Genomic DNA, 25,964 nt, shown 5'->3' with positions numbered 1-25,964 from the left:
TAAGGTAATTTATATTAATTGTAGCGTACACAGTAACATATCTTTTAAAAAGTGGGCAGATTTTTTTTTTTACTTAGGCCCGACGTGTTTTGAACCTGATGATGCAACAATACAAAAATGGGATGAATGACGGACACTGTACTAAGATCTCAATACAAGATTGATGTGTAAATGCATGACTACTAAAGTATGTTCGTTTTTAAGTTTACGTAAGTTACAATTTATAAATGTCGTGAAAGCGGCCTTATTATGTATGTAACACAAATCAATTTCTATTTTCAACTGATAGATAGAAGGCCCGCAACTACGATATATTCAATAAATGATTAAATAACGTGTAATGGAGGTTATGAATCCATAAATCATATGGAAAATTTACCATAATAAATGTAAATTTTCCTAAGTATTTGAAGACTAGATATAATAAACTCATAGGAGATATCTTTGCCATTCGTAGCTGCTAATTTCATACCGCCATATATTAGTATAGTATGTACATTCGCAAAACATTTCTTGGAGTTTAGTTTAATTTTTTTTTAAACATACACCAGACCAGAAGAAGGAAAGTCGGCTGCCAAAAAAAGTTTTATTTAACCTTTAATCTTGTGTAAATCCACACGTATTAGAATTATAACAAAAATTTTTATTGTTTGTATGAGATTTTTATGGATAAATTTTAAAATAAACCAATTAAAAATAAAATGTTTATCGTCATTGTTTTCACACCTACCAACTCACTTCTTCTGAAAGAAACATACTACACGAGGCAGCCCAGTTGTTCGGCTAGCCAACCAGCTGGCCCGTTAGGCCGCGGACGGGGTGCGGTCCATTAGCGCTACAACCCCAACCGTATTAGCAACGACGCCTCATTACCCCCTCTCGCCTCCACGCTTCCCCCATCCTCAGCGTCTCTGGAAGACTCTGCACGTTCCCACAGCCCCGTCTGCGTGAAGTGGCGTAACTAGGACGCCATTTTTCTGGAAGCTTCGCATTTCCAGTTGAACCTGATAACACGACACTTCAAAGGGGTGCAAGACCATTCCAGAAAGGGGGCTGACAGATATATAAATTGCGACGCCAGCCTCCGAGGCAGTGAGGGGAAGAGGGCGACTGCACCCTTAGTTAGCGAAAGCGGACGACAAGCGAGCGACAAGTTTCGTGTGCGACAGACGTGTGAATAGTGCGAGGCACAGAGGTGCGAGGTCAGAGACGAACAGTAAAGTGAACCACTGTCGAGCCGAGCTCCAGTGGGGGGAGTAAACTGTGGACTAAACGAAAGAGTGATAGGCCTATATGTGTTGACAGACATTTTAAGTGTTGTAATTTAATTAATAATCAAATAATAGTGAATTTTTAAAAATGCATTTAATTAATTGGGCCTTTAAGAACATGTTTTTTCCAGTCGTAATAATATAATTTTTTTTTCAATCGTTGACGTACAATGTACAGTAAAAATTGTTATCTCAGATAACCTATGATATAATATGACTAGATTGAACAGTAGTGACTTTATTGTGGTCAAATGATCATGATAATCACATATTATCTTTTCTCGACCATAGTTTTAACTTTGGTTTTTGCAACATTTACTACTATTCGATTTATTTTAATTCAATTCATGGCATGGATATTTGTTTTTAATTTTCTCCATATGGAACAAAGCGGTAAAAAGAAAATTAAATATATTTCCCTGCATGACTGAACTTAATATACGCTTGCCTAAGAAATATAAATATTACCTGCCGTTGCCGGGATCAGAGTCGTGTTACTTCTTAAAAATGTTTCAAGTCATTCGCCAAAGCTGGTACACATGATACAATTTATGAACTAACCTAATTACAGTTTGACTGACACCAACTTTTTTTAAATTGGTTTGTAATTGAAATCGTTAAATTACTATACACTATTAAGTAGTATTGTTTCGTACTGCGTCCAAGTGTGTTCACGCAGTTTATGAATAAAAGCGGTTACATAGTTTATGGTGGGCAAGTCAAACACTACACCAAAATATTCCGCTGGACTGGACCACGAGTGTCTCTCGTGTTTACTACCGCGAAACAGCTGCCGCCACGTTACGTTATTTTCGGTCGGCAGTTGTTTGGCGGGATGAGAAAAGCCTTCTCCAAATAAATCACCCGACTGCTTCCTCGCGCTACCGTTTCACTGCCCTGATCCAGATGCGTCTGGAATCGTGTAGCGGGATCTTCGCCTGCGTGGAGACAAGACGTTATGGGGCACTTGTTCGCGATATTTGTTATGTACGTAATTCAAGTCGAAATGAGATCGAAAACGAAACTTACAGCCCGCCGTTCCCCTTCTGGATAATGAAGCTTGACGCTAACTCTTTGCTGATGTATTGTTAACATCTTTGTTTAACAACACTCACTCCATGGTGGAACTTTCAAGATAATTCTTAGCAAGTTTTTTTCTTGCTATTAAACAAGCAAACAAACACTTCCCTTTATACAGTTGCGGTTTGTTTTTATGAACAATTTCTTACCAAAGTGACTTCAACTTTAGAGCAGACGCCTAATGTATAGGCTCATTCATCCATGTTTAAATTGACATTTTGAGTTACTGGTTCCACCTGGCGATGTACATCTTGAAAATCCATAATTATCTAACTAGAAAATTTGGAAAAATATAAAAATTTATAAAAAAAATACTTAATCATATTTTAATAAAAAGTACACTTATATAATGGAGTCCTTGGTTTTAATCTGGTGAGGGCAAAATAAAAATAAAAATGACGACAGATCCTTCCTCCACGGAAACCACCAACGGACTGACCTTCCACCACTAATGCTGTAATGAAAAGTGCAACGATCTATAATCCAAGATGGTGTCCGTAACGAAACGCGCAACGATTATGTCATACACATCCAAGCTGTTGGGCGTAACGAAACAAGCAACGTTTCTAGAATACAAGATGGTGACCGTAACGAAATGTGCAACAGTGTTTTTTGATATTTTTTAATAACTTAATTAATTAATTTTTTATGAATTTTATAATTTTACCCGATTTTCTAGCATACAAATTATGGATTTTCAAGATGGCGTCCATAACAATAATTGCAGCGGTTAGGTCAAAATTTAAGATAGCGGGTGTGACGTAAGAAATGTTTTATATTATTTTTAATTTTATTTAGAATTTTTTATTTTATTATTAATAAATTACATGTTTACTCTCGCCGGAAATCGAACCAAAGACCGAAATCGATTAAAAATTGAAGAAAGCAATTTTTTGGAATTTTTTATTTTATTTATTTTTTTCGGAATTGTTTGGTGAAAATGAAAGAATTTTAATTTTATATTCAAGGTCATAGTCAAGGGCCTTGTATCAATGGCTAATGGCGGCTTGCTTTTAAGAGTCTTAAGCTATTTTTAGTAATTGGTGTTCCTTTCTAAGGCTTTCTTCTGAAACTTTTCCTATTCAGAATTTGTTAATTTTCAAAGAATAAAACGGGAAATTTTCCCCTCAAAACGGGAATCTTCCCCTCTAAATAGAGACATTTATAAATTCTGAGTCAATCTGAGACATTTTTGAGTCATTTTCGAGTCCAAGATGGCCGCCGTGACTTCACGATCCACAACTTGAAACTCAGTATCGGCACCTCAAGCCTGAAGCCTGGCGCCGAAAATACTATTGTACGCTTCTACTTTCAGTGTTTCCTACAGTATAACGGCGAGCTTTTGTCTGGCTCATAATTAACTTGATTGACACCCAAACACTTTATTTAGTACGTGACTTTATGGACAATGTAAATACAGCAATATAGTGTTAATGGCCTTGTGAATGTAAACTGTGAAAAGTTTGGGCATGCACACTTGAGCCTCTGCCCATAAATGTACCAATGTAATCGTACCATTTGTCAACTGCCTGAAACTATTTGTCAATAAAAAAAAATAAAAAAGTGGTCAAACGCATGGCCTTGCAATTTGCCAGCTTGGTTTCGATACCCACTGGTGCTGTTTTTTTACATTTTTTTTATTTCTCACGATATAAAACTATTAATTACAGGAATTAAATACATTTTGACATTTAAATGTATGTATATTTAAAATCAATATATTCAATACAGTAAAGTTTTCTGTAAATAGGTTGATTAACATAATTAAACAGAAACTATTTTTAGCTATACAGTTTTGAATCGTATTTAATGTAGAGTATGGTTTGGGATTTTATTAATAACCTCACACAATTGTCATTTAACTTTTTAAACATATTTAAATTCTGTCATTAATAGTTTAATATTATGAAAAATTAAAATATATAAAAAAAATGCCAGTGGGTAGCAACACAGAGCCGACAGATTTACCACTGCACCACGTCCCTTAACAATACTATAAAACATATTCCTGAAACTTCACTTCAACTTAACTAACAAACTCGTAAAATTATTTAAGGCGTTGGTACAGATTAGGCATTTACCAAGCATCCAAAACGAATGAAAAAGAAAATAGTAACTGGGAAATAATTTCAAAAAATTGAGACGGAATTAGGAATAATATCATATTTTATACGAAACTCTCATTTAACACAATGCTAATGATGGGCTCAGCTACTACTAGCGCCGTTAGTTCACTAAGCCGACGGAGAACGGAGTTAAGTTGCCAGACCGATCTAGATGACCGTGGCCATGAATAGTTCCCCTACCTTAAAACTAGCTTAAAACTGTGCGGAGACACAGTGAACACCCATGGCACAAACATGCGAGATGCAAAGACGTGCATTAATTGCGTAGGAAGAATGTTTTTTCCCCCCCAACCTAACTAACAACTAAGTATATTTGTAGGAGGTGTCCGGGTTAGGGATGGACCTATAGGTGCGTCTCAGGCCGAAGCCTATACGCCTAGTCATGCTGGGATTAACCATGCAGGGATAAGGTCGCATGCATCGTGTGCTTTGTTCGGGAATTGGCCAGTCATGGCAGTGATTGGCGCCATGACTAGCTCCCCTTTCCTAAAACTACGCTAACTTGGGAAGGATATTTTTTCCCTAACCTAACTAAAACTAAGTGTATTTTGGAGGGGTCCGGGTTAGGGAGGGACCTAGGTGCGTCTCAGGCTGAAGCCTATACGCCTAGTCATGCTGGGATTAGCCATGCAGGTAGAGGGTCGCATGCATCATGTGCTAGGAGGGGATTGGCCAGCCATGGCAGCGATTGGCGCCATGACTAACTCCCCTCACTCTTAAATCTAGACTATAACTAGAGATAGGTTGGGCCCAGGTAAAACCTGCATAGACACAGGGAAAACCCTGGGCACATTCATGCGGGATGCAAATTGGCATGCATTACGTGTAGGAATTTACAGGAGACAGAGGATGGTCTGGATGAAGTGTTGGACAGAGTAGAAAAGAGTCTACCATGCGGGGGTTGGGCATCGAGTGACGGAGACGCCCCCCGAACATGCCCTAATCCTCACGCGAACAGGCAAGCCGACGAGAAGTACATACATTAGGCCGTGTCCCCACGCTGCTCAAGAACGCACCTTCGTAGATGATGGGCTCCTTCTCTCGGAAGTAGGTGAGCGCCGGGAAGTTCTTGATGCCGTACTGCTTCGCGAGGCGCTTGTCGTTGATCTTGACGAAGTCGACGCCGAACGTGTCCGTGTCATCGTCGATCTTCTCCAGCTCCGCCAGCACCTTGTCGCACGTCAGGCAGCTGCGGGCGTCTGCAAGCACACGGGGTCCGCGTCACGAGGTGCTTCGTTCGTGACGTGGAGACAGTATCCCTTCCTCCAAGTTTACAAAACATCAGTGAGAAGCCACGTCACCCATATGTAGAGACCGGAAAAATTCGCGGGTTCATTTCGCGATAGGCTAGACTCCAAACTCGTAAACCTTTGTGCTGAGTCAGCGGTCGGACCACCGTTTATCTGAAGGACTCTAAGCCAATGAAAAACCCTTCAACAAAAGACGTATCAAATCACAAGCATCCCAGTTGACGCGTGTCACCGAGTCATTATCCAATGAGCAGGTGCAATTTGTCCCAGTACATAGAGTATCATGGAGTCTCTATCCTAGAGGTCATTGAAACCGTGAATTTTTCCGGTCTCTACCCATATGTCAGTATTCTAGTGTCATTAGTAGAGACCTGTAAAATTCGCGGATTCATTTCGCGATAGGATAGAGCCCAAATACTTTTGACATTATTTTGCTTCAGTGATTGGGCCACAGTTTATCTGAAGGACTCTGGGCCAATGAGAGATCTTTAACAGAAGAATTAGCGAATCGCGATCATTCCAGTCAACAGGTGTTACGAGTCGGTAACCAATCAGCAGATGTAATTTGCACGAGTGCGTGGAGGATCATGGAGTCTATCCTTTAGGGATTTTAAATTGCGAATTTTACAGGTCTCTATAGCCATTAGTAGTGTACAGAGATACCGTTCGCACATTGTTCATGATTGGCCCGCAGTTATTTGGACACTCCCCTGTACGAACCAACGATGGCCAGCTAGGAGAGAAGTAACCGAATCAGGTAATGCCAACAAAAAAAAACAAGAATAAAAATTTTCTCGCTAAGAAATTAACCGATGGGAAAGCATACCTATGACTTCGATTTGTACCCCGAGGTATATTGTGAAATTTCCGGGTCTCTAGTAATGTTATGATTTCTGAATACACGTGTTCAAGTTTTAACTTATATTTTCATTAAACTTCTCCCCCGGCCCCCCCCCCCCCCCCGGACAACTCCCACCCCACAACTTGCTCTGGAAAAAAAAATTCCTGTATTCGCCACTGCGTGGAGACACGAGAATATCTCCGGTTCATTTGACGACAACCTTAACTCCGGACACTGATGTGTAGAGACCTGCAAAATTCGCGGTTTCGATGGCCTTCAGGATAGACTGCACATACCCCTGTACACTCGGGCAAATAACGCAAGTTCATTGGCTGCCGACTTGTAAGTCGTCTCAGCTGGTTTGTCTGTGATTCGATCCTTCTTTGGCTGAGGGTTTATAACTGGTTGAGATTCGTCCAGATGAACAGTAAGCCAATAGCAAAATTATCTAAGAGGTATATGTGTTTGAATTCTAGCCTATCACCGAATGAATGTGTTTTTGCGACGTCTACAATTGGGCCACACAGTCGTCTAAAAACGCTTCAAGGTAATCCAAATACACATGGGTTCGTGGACGCCACACACGTTAAAAGTTAAACTTCACAAATGGAGGGATAAGAACGGGTAAAAAAACGTGTGCAAGTATGTGAGCATGCAATTTATTGTACAACTATGTTCGTATGCAAGTGAGTAAACATACACTTGCAAAAATATTCATGTTAATATAATGTTAACAAGCCTTCTATCACCCCACTCCTGTATCCCCAATATTTAGAAAATGAGACTATACGCTGTGGGTACACAAGTTTAACTTACAGTAAGTGAACATGGTGTAATTAGCCAGATAAAAAAATTGTTAATGTTTGCTTTTTATTCCTTAACTTCTACAAATAGCAGGTAACATGTAGAATATAGGCCTATATAGCACTTTCATGACAATGCTATGCGTCGTCTTTCTTTTGCTCCACAGTTACGTTCAAAATTCGAAACATTGGAAACTGCTGCAAATCAGTAAGATTTTAATGCAAATCTGTTACCACTTCTCCACTTGAACGTGTGAATTTCTACCGTTTATTTCAGTGACTGTAATTCACTGATTCCAAAGTGATTTCTGCTATTTATTGCACTCATTTACTATATTGCAACAGCTCGTCAGCAGTATTTATATTTAATATAATCTCACTGATTCAAATCGAGTATTCAGATTTGAAGTGTTCATTACCCATAAATTAATAAATAACAAAAATAAATATTTTTTTCATTGTTAAATATTGCGCTGAAAAATTACAAAAAAAAAGTTTAGGTCCGTTTTGGTTAAAATGAGCGAAACCATGATTTTTTGATCACGAAAATCTAATTTTAGCCCTTTATTTTTATTCCCCCTTTTTTTATCGGAATTGTTTTTGTCACACTGGCGACAGCTGATACTATGCTCGAAGTTTTTGAATGGTGCAGCTATCCATCACACTGGGGCTCCAATAGCAAAAAGAGGACTATGGTAGTTTAAGTATTACCATACACATCGTATAGTTTACAAATATCAAACCCGTGGTTCTGACGGTGTTCTACAGAGCAGCAGCGGTGTTCTACAGAGCAGCAGATCCTTCAAATCGAGCGTCGGTGAAGCACAGTCGAGGCATGTGATTAGATATTAGGCTAATGAATCAGTATGTCACGAGTGTTGGCAGTGAGCCATTGGCGCGGGGAAAAGGAACGCGTGTCCATTTTTTTTTTCCGTCACCGCCGGGTGCACCTGTCAGTTATGCCGACCGCGACACACATTTTACACCTGTTTACAAGACGGCGAAGTCCTAGGAGAAAACTAGACATGTACTTTCCCCGAAGAGAAAATTATCTTCTATATAGCCAGTGTTATAAATAAGTTAATTCCATGGATGTATGAGCAAATATTGTAGTATGTTAATATAGGAAAGTCGTCGAAAACCCGTAAGACCAGTGATACTCAGCGATCCTAGTGGCATGAGCTATACCTAGCGTTATTAAAATGTTTTAAGCACAAGATTTTTAAGTTTTTATTTAACTTAAATTACTATTTATTTTATGTATAATTTTGAAGCATGAATGATACAATTTCAGAACTTTGTAGTAATTCGAAAAATAATAATAGCATTATTTTCAGTACAAGAACAGTTTATTTTCAGAATTTAGAGAATAATCGAGTCTAGGTCATGGATGTATTACTTCTTACCTCCGTGGCCTAAGCCACCCATTAAAACTTACACAAATTTGAATTTCGCGCGTATGCTTACAGCTCGCGCCGTTAAGACCGCTGTAGTATCGCGTCTCGGTGTTTCGCCCATGTTAACAGGCCTTCTGCAAAAGTTGAAATAACTGGTCAGCAATTGGATATCAAAACAAATCGAAGCTGTATACATTTTAAATACCTATGCTAGACGTTTCTTTAATGACTTGGAAGGAACTCGCTAGAAAGAATCGAAAAAATGCCATTATGTAGCGAACATTTTTGAAACTAACATGGTTAATAACACATCTGCGAGGAATCAGCGTTCAACTTCATTACAACCAAGAACTGTATTTTCTAGCCATGTTTTGACTTTTAAGTATTAACATGGCAAAGATTGCACTCTACGACTCTCTTGCTTCTTACAGCTGTGGTTCATCCTCGAGTACGGGCTGAAACGTAGTTTCTTTGTTCAAAATTACTCGTTTCTGATTTAATTATTGACCATTTCTCATTTGTATACTTGCGAACACCTCAAAAGCTGGTCGACGCCTGTTGCAGATGCTGGAAACCTGCTCTCGCCGTGCGGCTAGACGTGTTTTCATTAACTTTAAGGGTACCAGACACTCCCTATGGAAGAAGGGGGAATAGTAAACAAACTTTACCGTAATACAATTTGAAGCTTAATTATAAACTTTAAATGCGTCTCCTAAAATAATAATGCTACAGCTTGTAAAATAAGTATTTGTGACAAAAATCACTGTTGCAATTTAGGGTGCAAATACAAAAAAAAAGTTAAAAAGCAACTATTTTTTTTTCTTTTTTATGTGAATGTATTAATGGTATTCTCCCTCTTGCGCAGACGATACATATGGTGGGCACTACTACACCGCCCAGAAATGGCGGGAACTTGATGTGGGCATTTCAGTACTGTCGACAGTTTCTCTAATGCAACGGGGTTATGGTGGTTAACAAAATCGTTCACTGCCAGTGAAAGAATGACACAACAAAACAAGAAACATTTTAAAAAATTGGTTGTCTGTAAAGTTGGTTTACGGACGATAGTTTAACGTGACAACGTTATAACAAAACATTGATGAAATGATTGCATACTTTTATGAATAAAATTGGATCATTTTTATTGAATTATCACTATTTTGTATGAATACAAAGAAGGAGTGAAATGAAATCTACAATTTAATTTATAAATTTACTTTTATTTGCACTCATTAATTCAAATATGTTTATTACTTTAACGAAGAGATTATTTTAACTGTAACTTTTATACGTGTTTGCCCTTTAACTTCTTCCAATCTGTGTTATTCTGTTAAGGATAGGACGATGATAGGAAAAGTAGGAAACGAATGGGAGTGTTTCAAGTTTAATGGCCTCGAAAAAGTCAAATCTATGGTTGTTCAAATCGAGTGGAAGAGAGATAGATGCGGCGCAAGCGTACAATGAGCGTAACGTGACACAGCGTAACGGGATAATGTGCGTAACGGGACACTTTTTCGTGCGTGCAGCCGGCGTTCATCGATTTATTAGACGTTGTCACGTCAAAATGAAACATTTAAATCCACGGTGTATAGGTAATAGGGAAAGTTACCTGTATTATATAACTTAAACCACATGACTATCAAGGTTTTATTTTCGGGGTTCCATGTGATCGATGCAGAGTCGCGAGACATTAGTAACGGAAACGTTAATCCTGACGTGCACGTCGCTGTAAGAACGTTTATAAGTAGAGATTTAGAGTGGCCGGGTGTACCAAACAGTGGAAGAGCTACACAGACGTCACACATCCAGAGCGAGTAACTCATACTCACGAAGACAACGTTTGGCCCTATATGTTTGCGTGAGAGCCACGCTGTGGCTGTTAAGTCGCGAGACGAAGGGCTCATAACTCTCTCCGCGGATAACTACGCGTGGTTCCTCGACTTCACAGACGGGACGTCAACATGTTTCCCGCTGCCCTCGGTTGCCGGTCTCGAAAGTGATAAATTCTGGAGACGTAAACGTTTCCACGGTGAACCTGTCCCGGGAAGGGGAGGGGGGGGAAGAGAGAATGATGGGAGGAGTTCTGCTTACATCCAAGTTTCTTTCTGACGGCAAGGTCTATTTTCCTGTCACACGTGCGTCGCTCGTGAATCAGGAGTCCTACCGAATACACTGGAAACAAGTATACAGGACAGCTTTAACGATGTGCGCGCGACAAACCTGGCGTTTTCACACCAAAATATGTACGCAGTGCTAACCACGGTCGAGCTGATTACGTCCGCTCGCGGTGGCAATTGAATACCGGCGCTGGTAGCATGCGCATCCAGTCTCAATATTGAGTTCAAATGGGCTTTTACATATAATTGAATATTTGTTAGTAATTACGCCTTTGTTTTTAAACGTCACTTACAGTTTATGATTTTCCGTAAGTAAGTAAAAAAGTTATATCAGAAGTAAGTAGGTAATAACTAGAGTTAACGTGTGTAACGAATATTTCTCGATTACGCGGTGGTTCAATAAAAATTTAATTGAAACATGTTTACAGACAGTCACAGATGGCAGCAGCAGCGCATTATTTTCGTATACTTTCCAATACTCTTGTCAAAGTTTACATACTTTCTCATACATGTGCATTCTTCATCAAACTTTTGCATACTTTCGCAACGATAAACTTTCAACATTGTGGCTGGATCCGGTGTTAGCATTTTAATTCATCGTGACAATTTGAGGACACAATTAAAATAGGGCTATGTATCATATTTGAACTATTATAAGCACATTAATTCTTTTTGGATTCCATTGAAGAGACTGACAGACTAGCATGAAAAGTTTTTTTTTTTTTTTTTTTTTTTTCAAAACATGTATGTACGTGGCAGTCACGTAGCCGTGTTTCTGGGAGCGCAGAAGACTGCAATAACGGAAAACTTCCATAATGACAGAAATCCGCCTGGCCTCTTCGAAAAAGGCGGGAAAATACCATAACGAGTCAGAATTCTGCCATATTTTCTTATGCACTCCATGGAATGAGTACAGCTGCATTGCTCTCGAAATAGTGTAGGGCCTGTAGAATACTCGGTAGGTAGCACTGTCAATCACTCTAGGGGAGACATAGGCTCGTACATCGAATGTTGGTGGGCTTTGCACAGGCTTGCAGTCTTTCAAAAATAAACTTTGCTAACATTTAAGTATTTTTTATTTTATAAAAAGTATTACTATGCGTAGCATATTATCTGCTTCATTAAAACTGTCAGACCAAATGAGCGAAACACATTAACACAAGACATACCTACACTAGTACATATCAATAACTTTGCGACAAAACACGAAACAACACAACACACAGATTGATAAAGTTGATGTTAACCTATCTGAAAACTGAAAATAAAAAGGTTTATACAAAATAAATATGTAGATTACAAAAGTTAAAAATAACTTTTTGCTTCAGTTTTTTTCAAACTAATGTTTATAGATTATTCAAAAAGAGTTATAATGTTTTACACATTTTATAGTAACTAATGGTTTTAAAAGTGTCACTAATTCTGTAATTGCAAGTTGGAATTCTAATCCAAACTAACAAAAATGGTAATTAAATGTATATAATAAAAATAAATAATAAAAATAATAAAAACTTATTGAACATCTAGTAAATAGAAAATTCAAATAGTTTATATAGGAATGTAGCATATTCAAAATAATTTAAATGCCTGAAATTTTTAAATATTAATTTAAGAAGTTTTTCTGCATACTTTCAATCCTATTATAATTAAAATTAGTTGATGCAGAGAAAGTTATACATTTTATAAGACAAAAAGATCTTCATGTGTTGCTAATAGCATTATATATCTGCAATTCTACATGTTGGTGAAAAAAAGCTTAGCATCCAATATAACTCGAAGGTTTTAAAAGAGGTCACCACGTAAATGTCATTACTTACTATGTGATAATTCTGATTAATTGAATTAGTTGTTTTACTAAAGGTTATACAATAAATGCTATCGTAATTCAGAGAAGTTTGTTAACTTGAAAATCAAATTTGGACAGCTGAAATATCTTCCTGAATAGTTTCACGAACAAATTTCCCAATTATATATTTTTTTCATCAGCATCTTTTCTTGATCAATTCTGATTATAGTTGGAATATAATTTATAAAATATTAATACAATGAAATTTCATTTGCAAATTTGACTGCAAAGCGTCTATTTGTAAGATAATTAAAACATATATACCACGCATTGCTTGACGAGGCCTAAATTTGATACTTTTTTATCATAAGATTGATGGAAAGTATCAAAGATTGTGCCCATGTAGTAGTATAGGAATGACGGAACTGGCGCAGGCTTCAGGCTGTGGTGCCTGTGGTGCCGAGCCACATCTCTGTCACCACATCCATCTCTGACGTCACGGCGGCCATCTTGGATGGTTGTGACCTTGACCTTGACCCCGGCGGCCATTTCGGATCCGCCATTTTGGATCCGCCATTTTGGATGACGTCATTGTGTTCTCGAACATTCCGGCGATGTGTTTTCCGCCATTTTGAATTATGACGTCACCGTTGCAATTTCCGTTACGCCCGCCATCTTTTAACTTTTTTATTTATTATCCGATTTTAATGAATTTTTTTTTAAAATTTATTAAAAAAATCCATTTAATAAAATTTTAATAAAAAATATTTAAAAAATATACTTTTACGACACGAAGTTCGGAGTCCTCGGTTCGAACCCGGTGAGGGCAAAAAAAAATTAAAAATGGCGACCGATCCTTCCCCCGTGGTGACTGCAGGCAGACTGACCCCCACCACTTTTTTTCAAAGCATATATATCGTCATCTAGTATGACGTCATGTCCGCCATCTTGTCTTAGATGCTGGAAGCCATCATCAATGTATCGTCGGCGAGAGTGCGCTGACGCCATGTTAGTTTAGTTCTTATCCGCTAGAGTGCAGTAATCATTTATTACTGTGACACCCGCCATCTTGAAAATCCGTATTTATTTAGCTAGAAATTCGGGAAAAATTCCAAAATTTATTAAATAAATTTGAAATCAATATACTGATTGGCCCGGTCAGTTCCTATCCTTGGTTCGATACTCGATCGATGCAATATATTTTTATTTTATGTAAAAAATAATAATTTCAATAAACCATGTTAAACTTTCGTAAAGAGACTTTAAATCCTCTACTACCATCATCCTATCAGACGTCAAGACTACCATATTGGAAATTCGTAATTTTAATGCTAGAGATTCGGGAAAAAGTTTAAAATTCATTAAATAAATTTGTAATCTATATACTGATTTATTGGATCGACTAAGGTCCTTGGTTCGAGCCCTTGTCGATACAAAACAACTTTAATATATTAAAAAAGTACCACTAAAGTGTAAGGTTTGAGAAAATAAAAAACACTGCAAGTTCTTTTAAAAAAACTTTTATTACATACATACTACACTACTACAAGTACAAAAAAAATACACAGACAAATTACTAAAGTTTTTTGGATTCCTCGATTGAAACATTGTACGGACTAAGCCTTTTACATGACTTTAAATGTCTATCCGATCCAGTCATCACCGCAGCCAGAGACGGACTGAAGTCCATATCACTTATATAGTCTCATTAGCCGGTACAACACATGAGTCGAAACAATAACCATGTTCATTAAACGTGAACTAAACTCTCTCGGAGCATTTTTTATAATGATGATGTAAGCTGTCGAGACGTGAAATTAGTTTATTACATTTTATACACTGAAACAGTATTCTTTGAGCATTATTCTGACAGCTGCTCCTTTCATGTCTGCGCGCATTTGAAGATCTAGTAAATGATGCGTCACAATATTTGCATTGATGCGATGCACGCTCTTCATGAATTGAAGTCTGGAATGCAGATGGTGAAACTTCAGCTGATGATGGAACAGCACGTATCGTTGTCTCCTCTGCAGTCGGTATCGGGATCTCCGACTCCATCATCGTTGCTGTCATCGAGGTCCCCGCTGCTGTCGGTAAACAGTCTATTCCGGTCGACATAACTAAATCTCACGAAACTTAATGGAGAGAGCACGTCCGTACTGCACCGCGGCCAGAGGTGAACTGCGGGTCCAGTCGTCTGAACCTCGCTTATATACCCGTGGTCTTCTGGTATACTACATGAGTCAAAATATTGTCTGTATTTAAAATTTTTTTATTAGGTACCTAAAAATTGTAGAAATAAAAACACACGAGTTAAAGTTTTACACATTTATTTATAAAGAGTACACAAATACATATTAGGTTAAGGAATCAAGCATTTTCACAAGCAAAGTTTTTAATGCCGCACGAACTGACACGTCGACTCCGGTTCCAACTGGTTCGTTGACTCCGGTTCCAACTGGTTCGCAGGCCACAGGATCAGGAACACAGGATTCCAGCTGGTCATCTTCTGCGACGTTGACAACTCCGACAAAACATGGTCGATGACGTCTGTGACCACGTCTACGCCTGGGCTTTGGCTCAGTGCTAGTTGGGACAGATTCACTGCCTGAACTACGATGACTAGACGCACGCCGTTTGGACGTCTGCGTAGATGCATCACAGGTCGCAACAGGTTGCAACACGTCCATGTTTGGTGTTGCACATGCAGACGAGGCGACTACCTCAGCGATGCTAGCAGGAAGGATTGTGTGTGGTCTCATGTGATAGACGACACAGTTTCCAGGTTCGCAACAAGCTACCAGCTGCTGAGTCGGTTCGTAGGACACAGGAAAGTGCGCAAACCGCCAATGCTGAGCACCTCCATCACAGGTTTCTGTATATGTACGTAGATACCCGGAATCCCAGTAGCTGTACTCGACACTGCTGAAGCTAGGTCTTGCGCTCACGTACACGTTAGCAGGATGAAACGTAAACATCTTCTTGCGGGTAGAACGTCAACTGAAGGCACGTACGTATGTACGCCATTTATATATGCAGGCTCCTACTAACATTGTGTGTGTCATTTCTGCATTAACTGCGAGTTTGTGCAGGCACAGACACGTTCAAACTTGTCACGTGGCTGCACGTCGTATATTGCACTAAGCTTGCGCAGGGAAGGACAGCCGTAATCGGTCTGTAGGTCTACAATTACAACTGACGCATCACACAACTTGCTCAGCCATTTCTTCTGTTCCGGTCCGGCAACGTAGATTATTTCGTTTTGAACTAGTAAATCTTCAATAGTGTTTTTCACTTGGTGGTACGGAATTTTTCCTTCGTCCCACTCCAGGCCATGGTAGTATTTACATAGCCATTCGTTCGATTGTTTACTTTTTTCGTCTAGTAGTTTCCACGGATACGGAGGTCGGAAAGTGCGTGTTCGAGTCTTGTCTCCGGAGGTGACGCTAATTTCCTTGAGCACGAATCCATTTTGACTCTGGAAACCTTGCAGGTTGCAGTACATCTTGTCGCTAGCAATGCTCGGTCGTAACTAAATTATTATCGAAAACGAAACAATATTTATGTCAGGATTTTCACAAGTTTGTCTCGACAATTGTACGATGCAAGCCGATCGTGAAGTATCAGACAAAAAGCATAGGTGTTTGGCGGAATATTTCCGCTAGTCGTTATCTCGATCCTACAGTCGATGATGTTTGAATTTATTCGATCATCCTGTTTGGAAACGTCAAACACCATTAACGGTGCCTTGTTCTTGAAACTGTCAGGACTCAGTATCGGTGACTGTCTCTGCCCATAGTAAGCTTGCTGAAACTTGGCATACATTTGATATGCTAGAAGAAATCTTCCACTTTCAAAGTCCATGTTCATGTCAACGTACGGATAACTTTCGCTGTTTAAAAATATTTTTACATTGCGTATTTGACATTGCGTATTTGACATTGCATTGAGCTGTCTTCCGGTCTGAAGCCCGACGATGATGTATCTTGGTTTTTCCGTAGCGAAGCTGGACTTTACTATCCAATTGATACGCTGACTATGAGGCAAGCCAGGATAAGTTTCCAGGCTCCAGGATCGGAATGGTACATCGAAGTTCTTGCCATTTTCTATGTTCTTCAACATCTTGACTCGTTCAACGGTGCTCACTTGGATGTGAGGCAGCATCCACTCGATAGACTGTAGTGTTAGCGAGGCATCTTGAGGGTTTTCTGCAGCAGCGACAATTGCATTAATGTGCGTGTTGGCTAGAAGCAGTACGAGCTCTTGTTTCGAATTAATGATTATATGCTTGTAGTCCTCAGCGAATCCAAGAAGCATGGACAGAGGACTACAAACTTCGAACTTCCCTTCAGCATAAATCAGAAGCTTATATTCATCCTCGAGAGCCCAACCGGCCATCTTTGCAGCAGACAGTTCATTTGGCGTGAGCGAAAGGTAATTTTTCATAGCAGATGTTATGCCTACATCTCTCGTCTGGTCTACCTCGACGCCATTGAGTACATATGTGATGCGCTCGATTAGGTGAAGAATACCATTGCAGGATATTGACGTCGTTGTCGGATGTGTACCATCCGCTTTTGTAAGCGTGCCTCTTATACGTAGAAATGACTGCGAAGGTAAAGTACAAATATCTTGGTGTTGTACTGCAATGCGTACTTCCGATGGTAGTGCGTACGGTCCGAGCAGGAAAGGCTGGTACTCGTGCAATTCCATTTTCGTAATGCTGTCTTCAAAAATGACCGGATCTTCCACGTTGAGGATTTCGTCTTCCATATTTATTCGGCACTTGCCCAATACTGAGAAGATACTTTATGTTGTCAGGTGTTAATGCACCGATGTCTGGTAGAGAACTGTTCTTATATTCACGGCAATACGATTTCTTTTATAACTGTTCGGTGTTACGAACTTTATGCCCATCGCTTCAAGTGCAGACGTAATGTAATTTCTTCGTCTTGAAAATTCACCAATCGTCCTCGCTGGTCAACGATTCGGACGACGACTTCGTGTGCGCACTTCACGACGACTGGAACGTAAATGATACTTTGCGGTACTTCTACCAGTTTATATCCTGGCGGGACCATCGGCGAAAACTCGTGCAGCATGTTGCTTAGTCTTCCGTTGAGATACGTTCCACTTGTCAAATTACAGTTTATTCTTATGACATTCACAGGTAAAATGTTTACTGCGCGCGTAGATTCGTACGTTCTTCCCGTATCATAAACCTTTGATTCGAATCCGAGCATCGTACCTATGGTGCCAGGTTTCGTAAAGTCGACATTTTCACTGCATGTTAGAATGCTTTTTTGAGTGTTTGGATTTCCACGCAGTTGAAAGTCTACATCCTGTGGTAACATATCCCTGATGTAATTTGCAATGTCGTCAATTTCGTAAGAGCCAACAGGTAACCGTATTTCATGAGCGGTCCCATCGCTTTTCAGGAAGCAGATCTTGCAATTTTCTTCGTCGATATTAGGTATGGCATTATACGTTTGAAAATCTACGAGACCGATACACCATTCTCCGTCTAAATCCAGAGGCGGGAAATGAACCGCCCGCAGCTCAGATGCGTGACCTGTCAAGGTAAGTGTTATCGACATGACTAATAAATTATCATCACTGCACAACCTTTAAGTAGCAATTTTTTTTATTTGTCAGCTAATTTTTTGTTTGTTAAAAAGCGAAGACACAAGTGTCCGCAGTTTGTTTGATTAGGCCTCTGTTCCGTTTCGTAATTGTAAAACAATGTAGTGGACCGGCCCAGGTACTGTCGCAGTTCTGGCGGAGGCCGTAAATTACCGAAACTGTCGTAGTAAGTGGCTTTTTTTCCAGACTTTATGTACGCCACCCAGTGCGTGCCTCGACCCGACGACGTGTCTAAATTAATTATGGCGCGCTCACGTGTCTTTGGCTTGCTGGGCAAAGTGTCTCGCATAAACACACCGCGGAAATTTGGTATTTTCAGTTTGCGTGCGTACTTTATTAAATCTACGTTGGTGAGCGGACGTTTTGGCAAAGAACTTAGGATTTTTTCATTCGTTTCTTTCTCATGCCTCGGCCTGCCTTGTGAGGTCGTAAGTAGAGTCCTGCGCCGTTTTTTTTACCGATGGCAATGGCTTCCATGCTGGCATTGTGTCGCTGTGCTTCTTTTAACTGCTTGCGCTCATTCTTCGAAGTGTTGACTGCCCGCACTATACCACTCGTTGCACCGATGAGGCCGCCGAGAGCACCCAATGCAGGCAAAAGCAAAGGAAGAAATCCTCCTATAATCTTCTTGTCGAGAGTCTGTAATTTTTGCTTGGCTTTTTGCACGCCTGCACCGATCTTGTGTTTGGTCTTGCGTGAGTTAGTCTTTGACTTGATGGAGCTGGCTCGACGAGCACCCAGTCCTAATTTCGTCTTTGCCTTCATGATTTTAGATACGCTCCAGGCCGCGATTTTTTCTCCTAGTCCCGCGTTCGACGATTTGCTTATATCTTCGGCTTCCTGTGCCAATATCTCGTCGGCCTGGTGTCTGGATTCCAGGTCCTTGCTTAATGAATATGCGATATCGTGCTGCTTGCACTTTTCGTCGAGTGAATTAATACCCACGTCACCGCGAGCTAACCTTTTCGCTAGTTTCGTGCCGGGGCCGCAAAATCTGTAGCCGGGAATGTGCAGCTCGAATGGTAGATTGTTTATCAGCGAGTTTACGAGTCCTGCGCCGATGTGTTTTTTGTTCTTACCTCTTCGAGTCATTACGCACAACTGACCAGAAAGTATAAATACGCTTCTTTTATACAAATACTTTAGTACAATGCAGGTCGTCAAGCAAGACGTGTGTTTGCCCGTACACATTACGCAAGACGATGTATTTAGTGCGCGTGAATCACGACATGGCTTACTGTTGCCTTCCGCCGTACGTTGCATAATGGCGGGTCCGTCAAACTGTGGCAAGACGTGTGTTTTACTGAGTTTACTGGAGGAACCAAATGGTCTTCGGTTCGAGAACGTCTACTTGTATTCCAAGTCGTTGCAACAGCCAAAGTACCAGCGCCTACAAAACTAAGAAAAATAATTTTTGCAAAACTCCGTTCCCCCGGAGAAACCCCCGGAATGGCCACCGCATGGGGAGACCAAGAAAAGAAACGGGCTCCCCATTTGGAAGCCACCTGGAAGGTTTTTTTCTGTTCCACTCACCGTTTCTTTGGTAGCCTGACTTGATACAAGGGATTGTATTCCTACCAGAGAAAATGCCACCATTTTATCTGGTAAAGCCGCCTTGGAGGAGCCGGGGCGCAAACCCGGGTCCTTCAAGTCACAAGGCAGGCGCTCTACCCCAGAACCAGAGTGGTAGAGCGGATACTTGCAGTCTTCTTAACACTGACATAATGTTATTCCACGAGTTTACTGTAGTTTAGTGTATCATTAACACGTGCAGTACCTCAGTAACGAACAAATTTATGTATTCTTATGTTTTTCGTTCAGCATGAATTATGTATTTTCATTACAGTGAAATTTAATTTGTATAACTAGTCTTGCAATTTTTTTAGTTGATTTCCTGCACACAAACTTACAGTCCCGCTGTACATTAATTATATAGAAACTATACTAGTAAAAAATATACACTGTCGATGGTAAAGTTATTTTGAAATAAATGATAGATATTAAAATAATGTGCTTAGTTAAAGTATGTGTGTGCTTACAAGCATTAAGTTATTGTATAAACATTTTATTTATTTGGTTTTACAGCCACAGAAAAGTTAACCTTGTTATATCACTTTTAGCTTTTTTTGTTTTCTTTTACCGTGCTTAATATGCGTAGCTAATACTGGGAAGCTATTTAAACAACGGTTTGCAAATAGGCGTTTAAAAATCAAGTACTAAATATATTATAGTGTTGGAGATGTCAGATTAAAAGATACATTTTCATTCTCACATCGCCGGAATTTCAGGTAATGATAGTAGGTACTGACCTTAAATCGATCAGTTTGTGAAGACTAAGTATGACTTCTAACGTGTGCGTTAACTTTAAAGTATCAACTTTTTAATGAATTTTAACAAGATACGCAGTATTTTAACGAAATTCCTTGTCGAAAAGTTTATCTGCAACATTAACAACATGAATGTGAACACATGAATTTGCTCGTTACCGAGGTTAGATGTTTTCACATCACTGGCGGGTACTGAAAGACTCACCCACATTATTTTTTTTTTTTACAAATAAACACGAGTGGTGTTAACACAAAAACTTTCAGAGCTCGAGTGCAATAAATTTTTTTTTAAGCTGTGTTGAATCAAAGGTGACCACTTATGAGATGAAATCGGAATGGTGCGAGACGGCGTCTATCTTGCAAGCAACCGTTACGTAACTGTCTGCGAGCGGCTGCCAAGAGAGTGAGGCTGAATTCCGTTACTGCGGTGATGCGTCCCGTGCGCAGCGGAAGGAGCATCAGTTGTGAGGTTTGCTTGATTATAACTCCCACCAACCCCGTTCGTCATCACCGCTTCTTCGTCCGAGGCACAAGCGGTTCATCCGCTGACGTCACACGGCGCGAAAGTTTGGCGATGTTTGGGTTAGTGAGGTGATGCATAGTTAAAGCGCAAGTGCGTAGTTAATTGATACATACACTTTCAGTAGGACTATTTATGTTTCAAATTACTAACGGAACGAATACTTTTTTCCCCCAAGAAAAGATTTTAATTTATCTAAATAAATTAAAACGTGTACGTAGAGTCCACGCGTGACATAATTGAAACTTCTTGCTTATTATATTATTAGTTATAGGAAACATAATTCTCTTTAGCTAAGGTCGCAGTATGCGAGCGCTAAATTATGTTATTGTTCAAGTATGCAAGTGTGAAAGAATGCAAGTATATAAGTGTGCAAGTACGCAATTGTGCAAGTATGCTGCGTCGTTTCTACCTCTTCCCTGCCGTCTGCTCCTCTGCCTATCCCCCCCCCCCTTTTATGTACCTATTCCGTTCCTCAACCGGTTCTCCCACCCCGTACCTAACTATTTCCCTCGTGCGATCGAAATTTTCGAAACGCTAGAAAATTGTAGCCTCCTCTGTAAAGAAGTTTCACTTCAAAAAATGACAGTTGAAATAAGATAATAAATAAAATTCAATCCAATCAATTTATAATTGAAATATTGTCGGTACGAAAATCTAGTACTTACCTTGAAATAAAATTTAAATGCGTAAATTCTTCCCGACATTCGATATTTTCACTTAAACCTTTGATGCATCGATACCACGGATTTCGTCAACGACTCACAGCTGGTTCGTAACACGTGTTAGAAACTTCGACTATTGCCGCATTGGTGGTTATTTGCCAACTTCCCCGAAATCTCATCGGGTGGTAAAACTGAGCGACGCAGTGTTCAATTTTAAACTGACCATAAAAACTATACGAGTCCCGGGACTTATAACATATTTTACGAAATGATAAGAACGAAATTTCACCACATTATCTCGTGCCAAATCGGTGCTCTTATATGAAGAGACAAAAAAGATGCGTGTACTTATGTACGCGGGTTCTTTAATGTGATCAATAAACTGGGATTTTACATGCATTCTATAGTTTGACAAAGCATATATTTAACATAAAATTGAAGAGATAGTGCAGCGTTCGTCATATTAAAGATAACCAAAAACGTGTATAAATGTAATTGACGCATGTATGACCTAGCACAATTTTCTTGGGTAGCGAATTGCAAGTAAACCTGAAGAAAAGAAAATTGCATAATATATTTTATCAACCTAACTGGACGAAAAGGGCATGCGCATTGGACTTCAACCTGTAAACGTTTCGTTGCATGATGTGTGTGCACTTCGTTGCATTACTAAGATTTCACCCTCAACTCACTGAAGTATTAAACTTGGGTTGTCAGTGTTTAAACATCTCTACCTCGTTATCTTTCCCAATGGAATCTTGAAGACCTATTATAAGCCGCAGCTTAAAAATTTCAAGCGCTGGTTGTTCCAAGAAAATGTTTCGTCAGAAATCAAGATTCCAAAAAAAAAGGAGAGGCGACTAAAACTTAAAATAATAGTGACGACGTCTCGTTCAGACAGGATACGACCGTTTTAAGAGAACGTCGCACCGCCGTACTACAATTATTTGGGCCATAGATTCGACGTTAATTAGGAATCGGGTAGTAAAATATCGTAACCTCGGCTCTTAACTATTCTCTAACAAATTTTCTAAGAATAGTGTGATTAATAGCTTCAGTTTTTGTGTTAGAATGATATAAACCTTTTTTTTTAATATTCCACCTATCTCTGAATTGTATCTCTAAATTTATTTGGAAAGAATGTCCACTATATTTTCAAGTATGAAAATTCCAGTGCAAAATCTCGAAAGGATAACAGGGACATAATTATATCATTTTCATGCATACATCATAAATCACCATTTACTTTTGAAAATGGTTCAAATACGAGCCGATAACGCAAATAATTTACTACCTTGCAGTGATTTTGATTAGGGGTAGACATAGGTATCGACAGTGGGGTGGGCAGAAGGTGACATTACCCACCCCTGTGAAGGATAAGAGAAGATAGGCACCAAGGGGGTAAGTTTTTCCGTAAAATATAACTAAACGCAGGAATCTTTCCCAAATTCCATTCTCTTCCAGATGCTGTTAAATATTTATATTTGCTTCAGTCAAAATACTTTTCAGCTGTCTATTGCTGGAGGTTCAAGTCTACTTTCCTCACGGTCACATTGGTGTCTCCTGCGTCCTTGTACATGAACGGCATGTATGAAGTTTCAATTCCGCCAATTGTGCATATAGTCATGGGTGTATTTATGTTAGACAGGCGGGAAGGTCGACGGTCGCTGGTGCTTCTAGTGCGGTGTCGCCTCCAAGCGAAATGCTCTGAACTGGCGCGCAGTCTTCTCGTCGTGCATACTACTACTACGATATTTGAGCGGTAACCATAGCATTATATAGCGCAGGAATGAGATAAAACCTGTCTTGCAAGAACCTTGAGTTTTTTAAAGAATTTGTAATGGATTTCATCCTTACAAATTGATATGAAAACACGCGTTTTTAAAAATAAAAAATAAAATTACAGTTTGAAAGCAAAATACGGAAACAAAATTTCTCATCCGACCTCAGAGTAAACAGACGCACCACTCGGGTATCTTGAGCAGTTTTTCGATCACAGGGTTTTTTTCTGATGTTCTGCACACCATTTGTGTGCCCAGGTAGGAGGATTACTAACTTTACAGTTGCTGCAAGGGCGTAGCCAGGGGGGGGGGGTTAGGGGTTAACCCCCCCCCCCCTTAGCACCAAATCTTTAATTAATTTATTATTCATCACTCAAACAAATTTCATATTAAAATTAATAAAATTTTTACCATTACAATATTTAAATTTAAGTACCGAAAACCGTTAAAGTAGCACTATTTTACACCTTAACATCCAAATTTTCCCGGGGGAGGACCCCCGGACCCCCCCCCCTCTTTAATACGGTGGGAAGGGGGGGGCAATCTTCTTAACACCCCCCCCCCCCCCCCCAAACACAAATCCTGGCTACGCCACTGCGGAGTTGCTAACAGCATTTAAATGACCATTCAAATTAGCTTGTATTAATACTGTAGCGTGTTGAAATGTAGCTCCCCTGAAGTCGCGTCGCGTCGAAGGCTTCTAAACCCGCGAGACAGGAGAACCGGGCGAGCGGTAAGTGAGCCCGCTGTGAGGTGGTGAGAGGTGGTGAGAGGCCGGGGTTGTGCTCGCGACGGCCGCGGGAACACAATCCCGGCGACTGTCGGCTCGGGGGGGGCCACCCCACGCGCGTCCAGCCATTTTAGGAGCTGGCGCGCCGCAGAAGAACAGTGTTGAGTGTCCCGCGGGTTACTGGCCGCGTGGAAAGCGCTCGGCCCGCGGCGGGGCGCCGGGCACTTCCTGGCGAGGCGGAAGGAAGCGGCTCCAGCGCGCCGCGTGTGGAGGGGTGGCTGACAGAGGGGGAGAGGGGGACGACCCCGCGGCGACGTGCCGGCGGTCACGTGGCCGCGGAGCAGCCCGATGTTTTCGGGACGGCGCGCGGGTCTCGCCCCGCGTGCTGGCAGGCGTCCCCGCACTATAAATACTGACCTGGCGGCCGAGAGGGCAGGAGCGTCGCTCGCCGGCGTCCGAGGCGCGTTACGCAAACGACGCGGCGGCGCGATTAGCGACGAGGCTATGAGGGCGCAAAAGTCCGCCTTCCCCCGTCTCTTTCGCGTTCGCCGCTACTGGAATATTGTTACAAAGTCTTGTAGGTAGGGGGAATGCAGATTTCGCGAAAACATTTTAAGACTAGCTGTAAGTTAAAACACTGTAGCATCGTCTGTGTTTCGTGATTGGGCGAGTTTCTCCCAGATACATATCGATTGTAACAACACCAATCACAGTAATTCAGTGCGGAAGCAAATGTGTTCTGAATGGCCCCGGTCAAATAAGGCAACGACTTCCCTCGCAGACGGACGCCAATCACAAGGAAGAAACCACAGGTGCGGGTATACCTTGTTTCGGTCTAATAGGCGTACAGATCTTTTCGCGAAAAATGACTGTCCCTACTTATAGGTGATTTACGAAAGTACAAATGAAATTCCTTTTTTCTTCTTCTACGTAGTTTCCTTCAACAGAAATATATATTCTTCGACAGAAAAGATGCTTTTTGATCTCTTCATAAAAAAAAATGTGGTTGCTCCAGTAGCCAATTGCGTACGTACTGTTCGATCGCAGTGATTCAAATATTTCCCCTCCTGATGCCTCCTTCAGTGGACCAAACATACAGTCGTCACGTGGCGACGAGTCTGGACTGTGTGGCCGGTATTTCGAAACTTCTGGGACCAAAGAGTAGCGCCACCCACCTGTGCCACAGTTCCACTCAACTTCACACCTTGTTGGCGAGGAAACTAGTAATAAGGAGTTGCACCACTGACGCTGGTACTGTCATGGTGACTCTTCACATGACGGACGTGAGTGTGAGGGCCGTGTGCATGCATTTCCCCCTCTCCATTCTCCCGCCACCGCGGCTCACGTCATTCCTCGAGTCGAATGAACCAAATTCCGGTTTACATACAGCGTGTCCATAATATAATATAAATATATGACCCAGTTATAAAATTTTAATAGCATCTACTGCAAGCATTGCAGAGTGTTGGTTCAAGGTCACAATTAAAGAGAATTTCAAAAAGTTTCAGATAAGCGCATGAGCGAGTACTGCTCTTTTGTTTCCTCGCTTGCGGGATCGCCTACGCAAAATGACGACCCCTGAGCGTAAAGCGTTTCGTGTTCTGTAATTTGCTGATTTCATTTCAAA

The 25,964-nt window shown here is 40.5% G+C and overlaps 1 protein-coding gene across 4 annotated transcripts in view; it reads right to left on the bottom strand.

Moving 5' to 3' along the window:
• LOC134543121 (uncharacterized) overlaps positions 1-25,964 on the bottom strand; it is a 175,779-nt gene that overhangs the window by 118,887 nt on the left and 30,928 nt on the right. For all 4 annotated transcript variants that reach the window (XM_063387955.1, XM_063387954.1, XM_063387957.1 and 1 more), the window contains exon 2: positions 5,494-5,676. In XM_063387955.1, the coding sequence (XP_063244025.1) occupies positions 5,494-5,676 (183 nt within the window). The remainder of the gene's footprint in view (positions 1-5,493; positions 5,677-25,964) is intronic.

The sequence above is a fragment of the Bacillus rossius genome, assembly GCF_032445375.1.
Source record: "Bacillus rossius redtenbacheri isolate Brsri chromosome 9 unlocalized genomic scaffold, Brsri_v3 Brsri_v3_scf9_2, whole genome shotgun sequence".
NCBI classification, from domain to species: domain Eukaryota; kingdom Metazoa; phylum Arthropoda; class Insecta; order Phasmatodea; family Bacillidae; genus Bacillus; species Bacillus rossius.
Note: the sequence above shows the minus strand (reverse complement) of the source record. Positions and strands in the feature narration are given on the sequence as shown.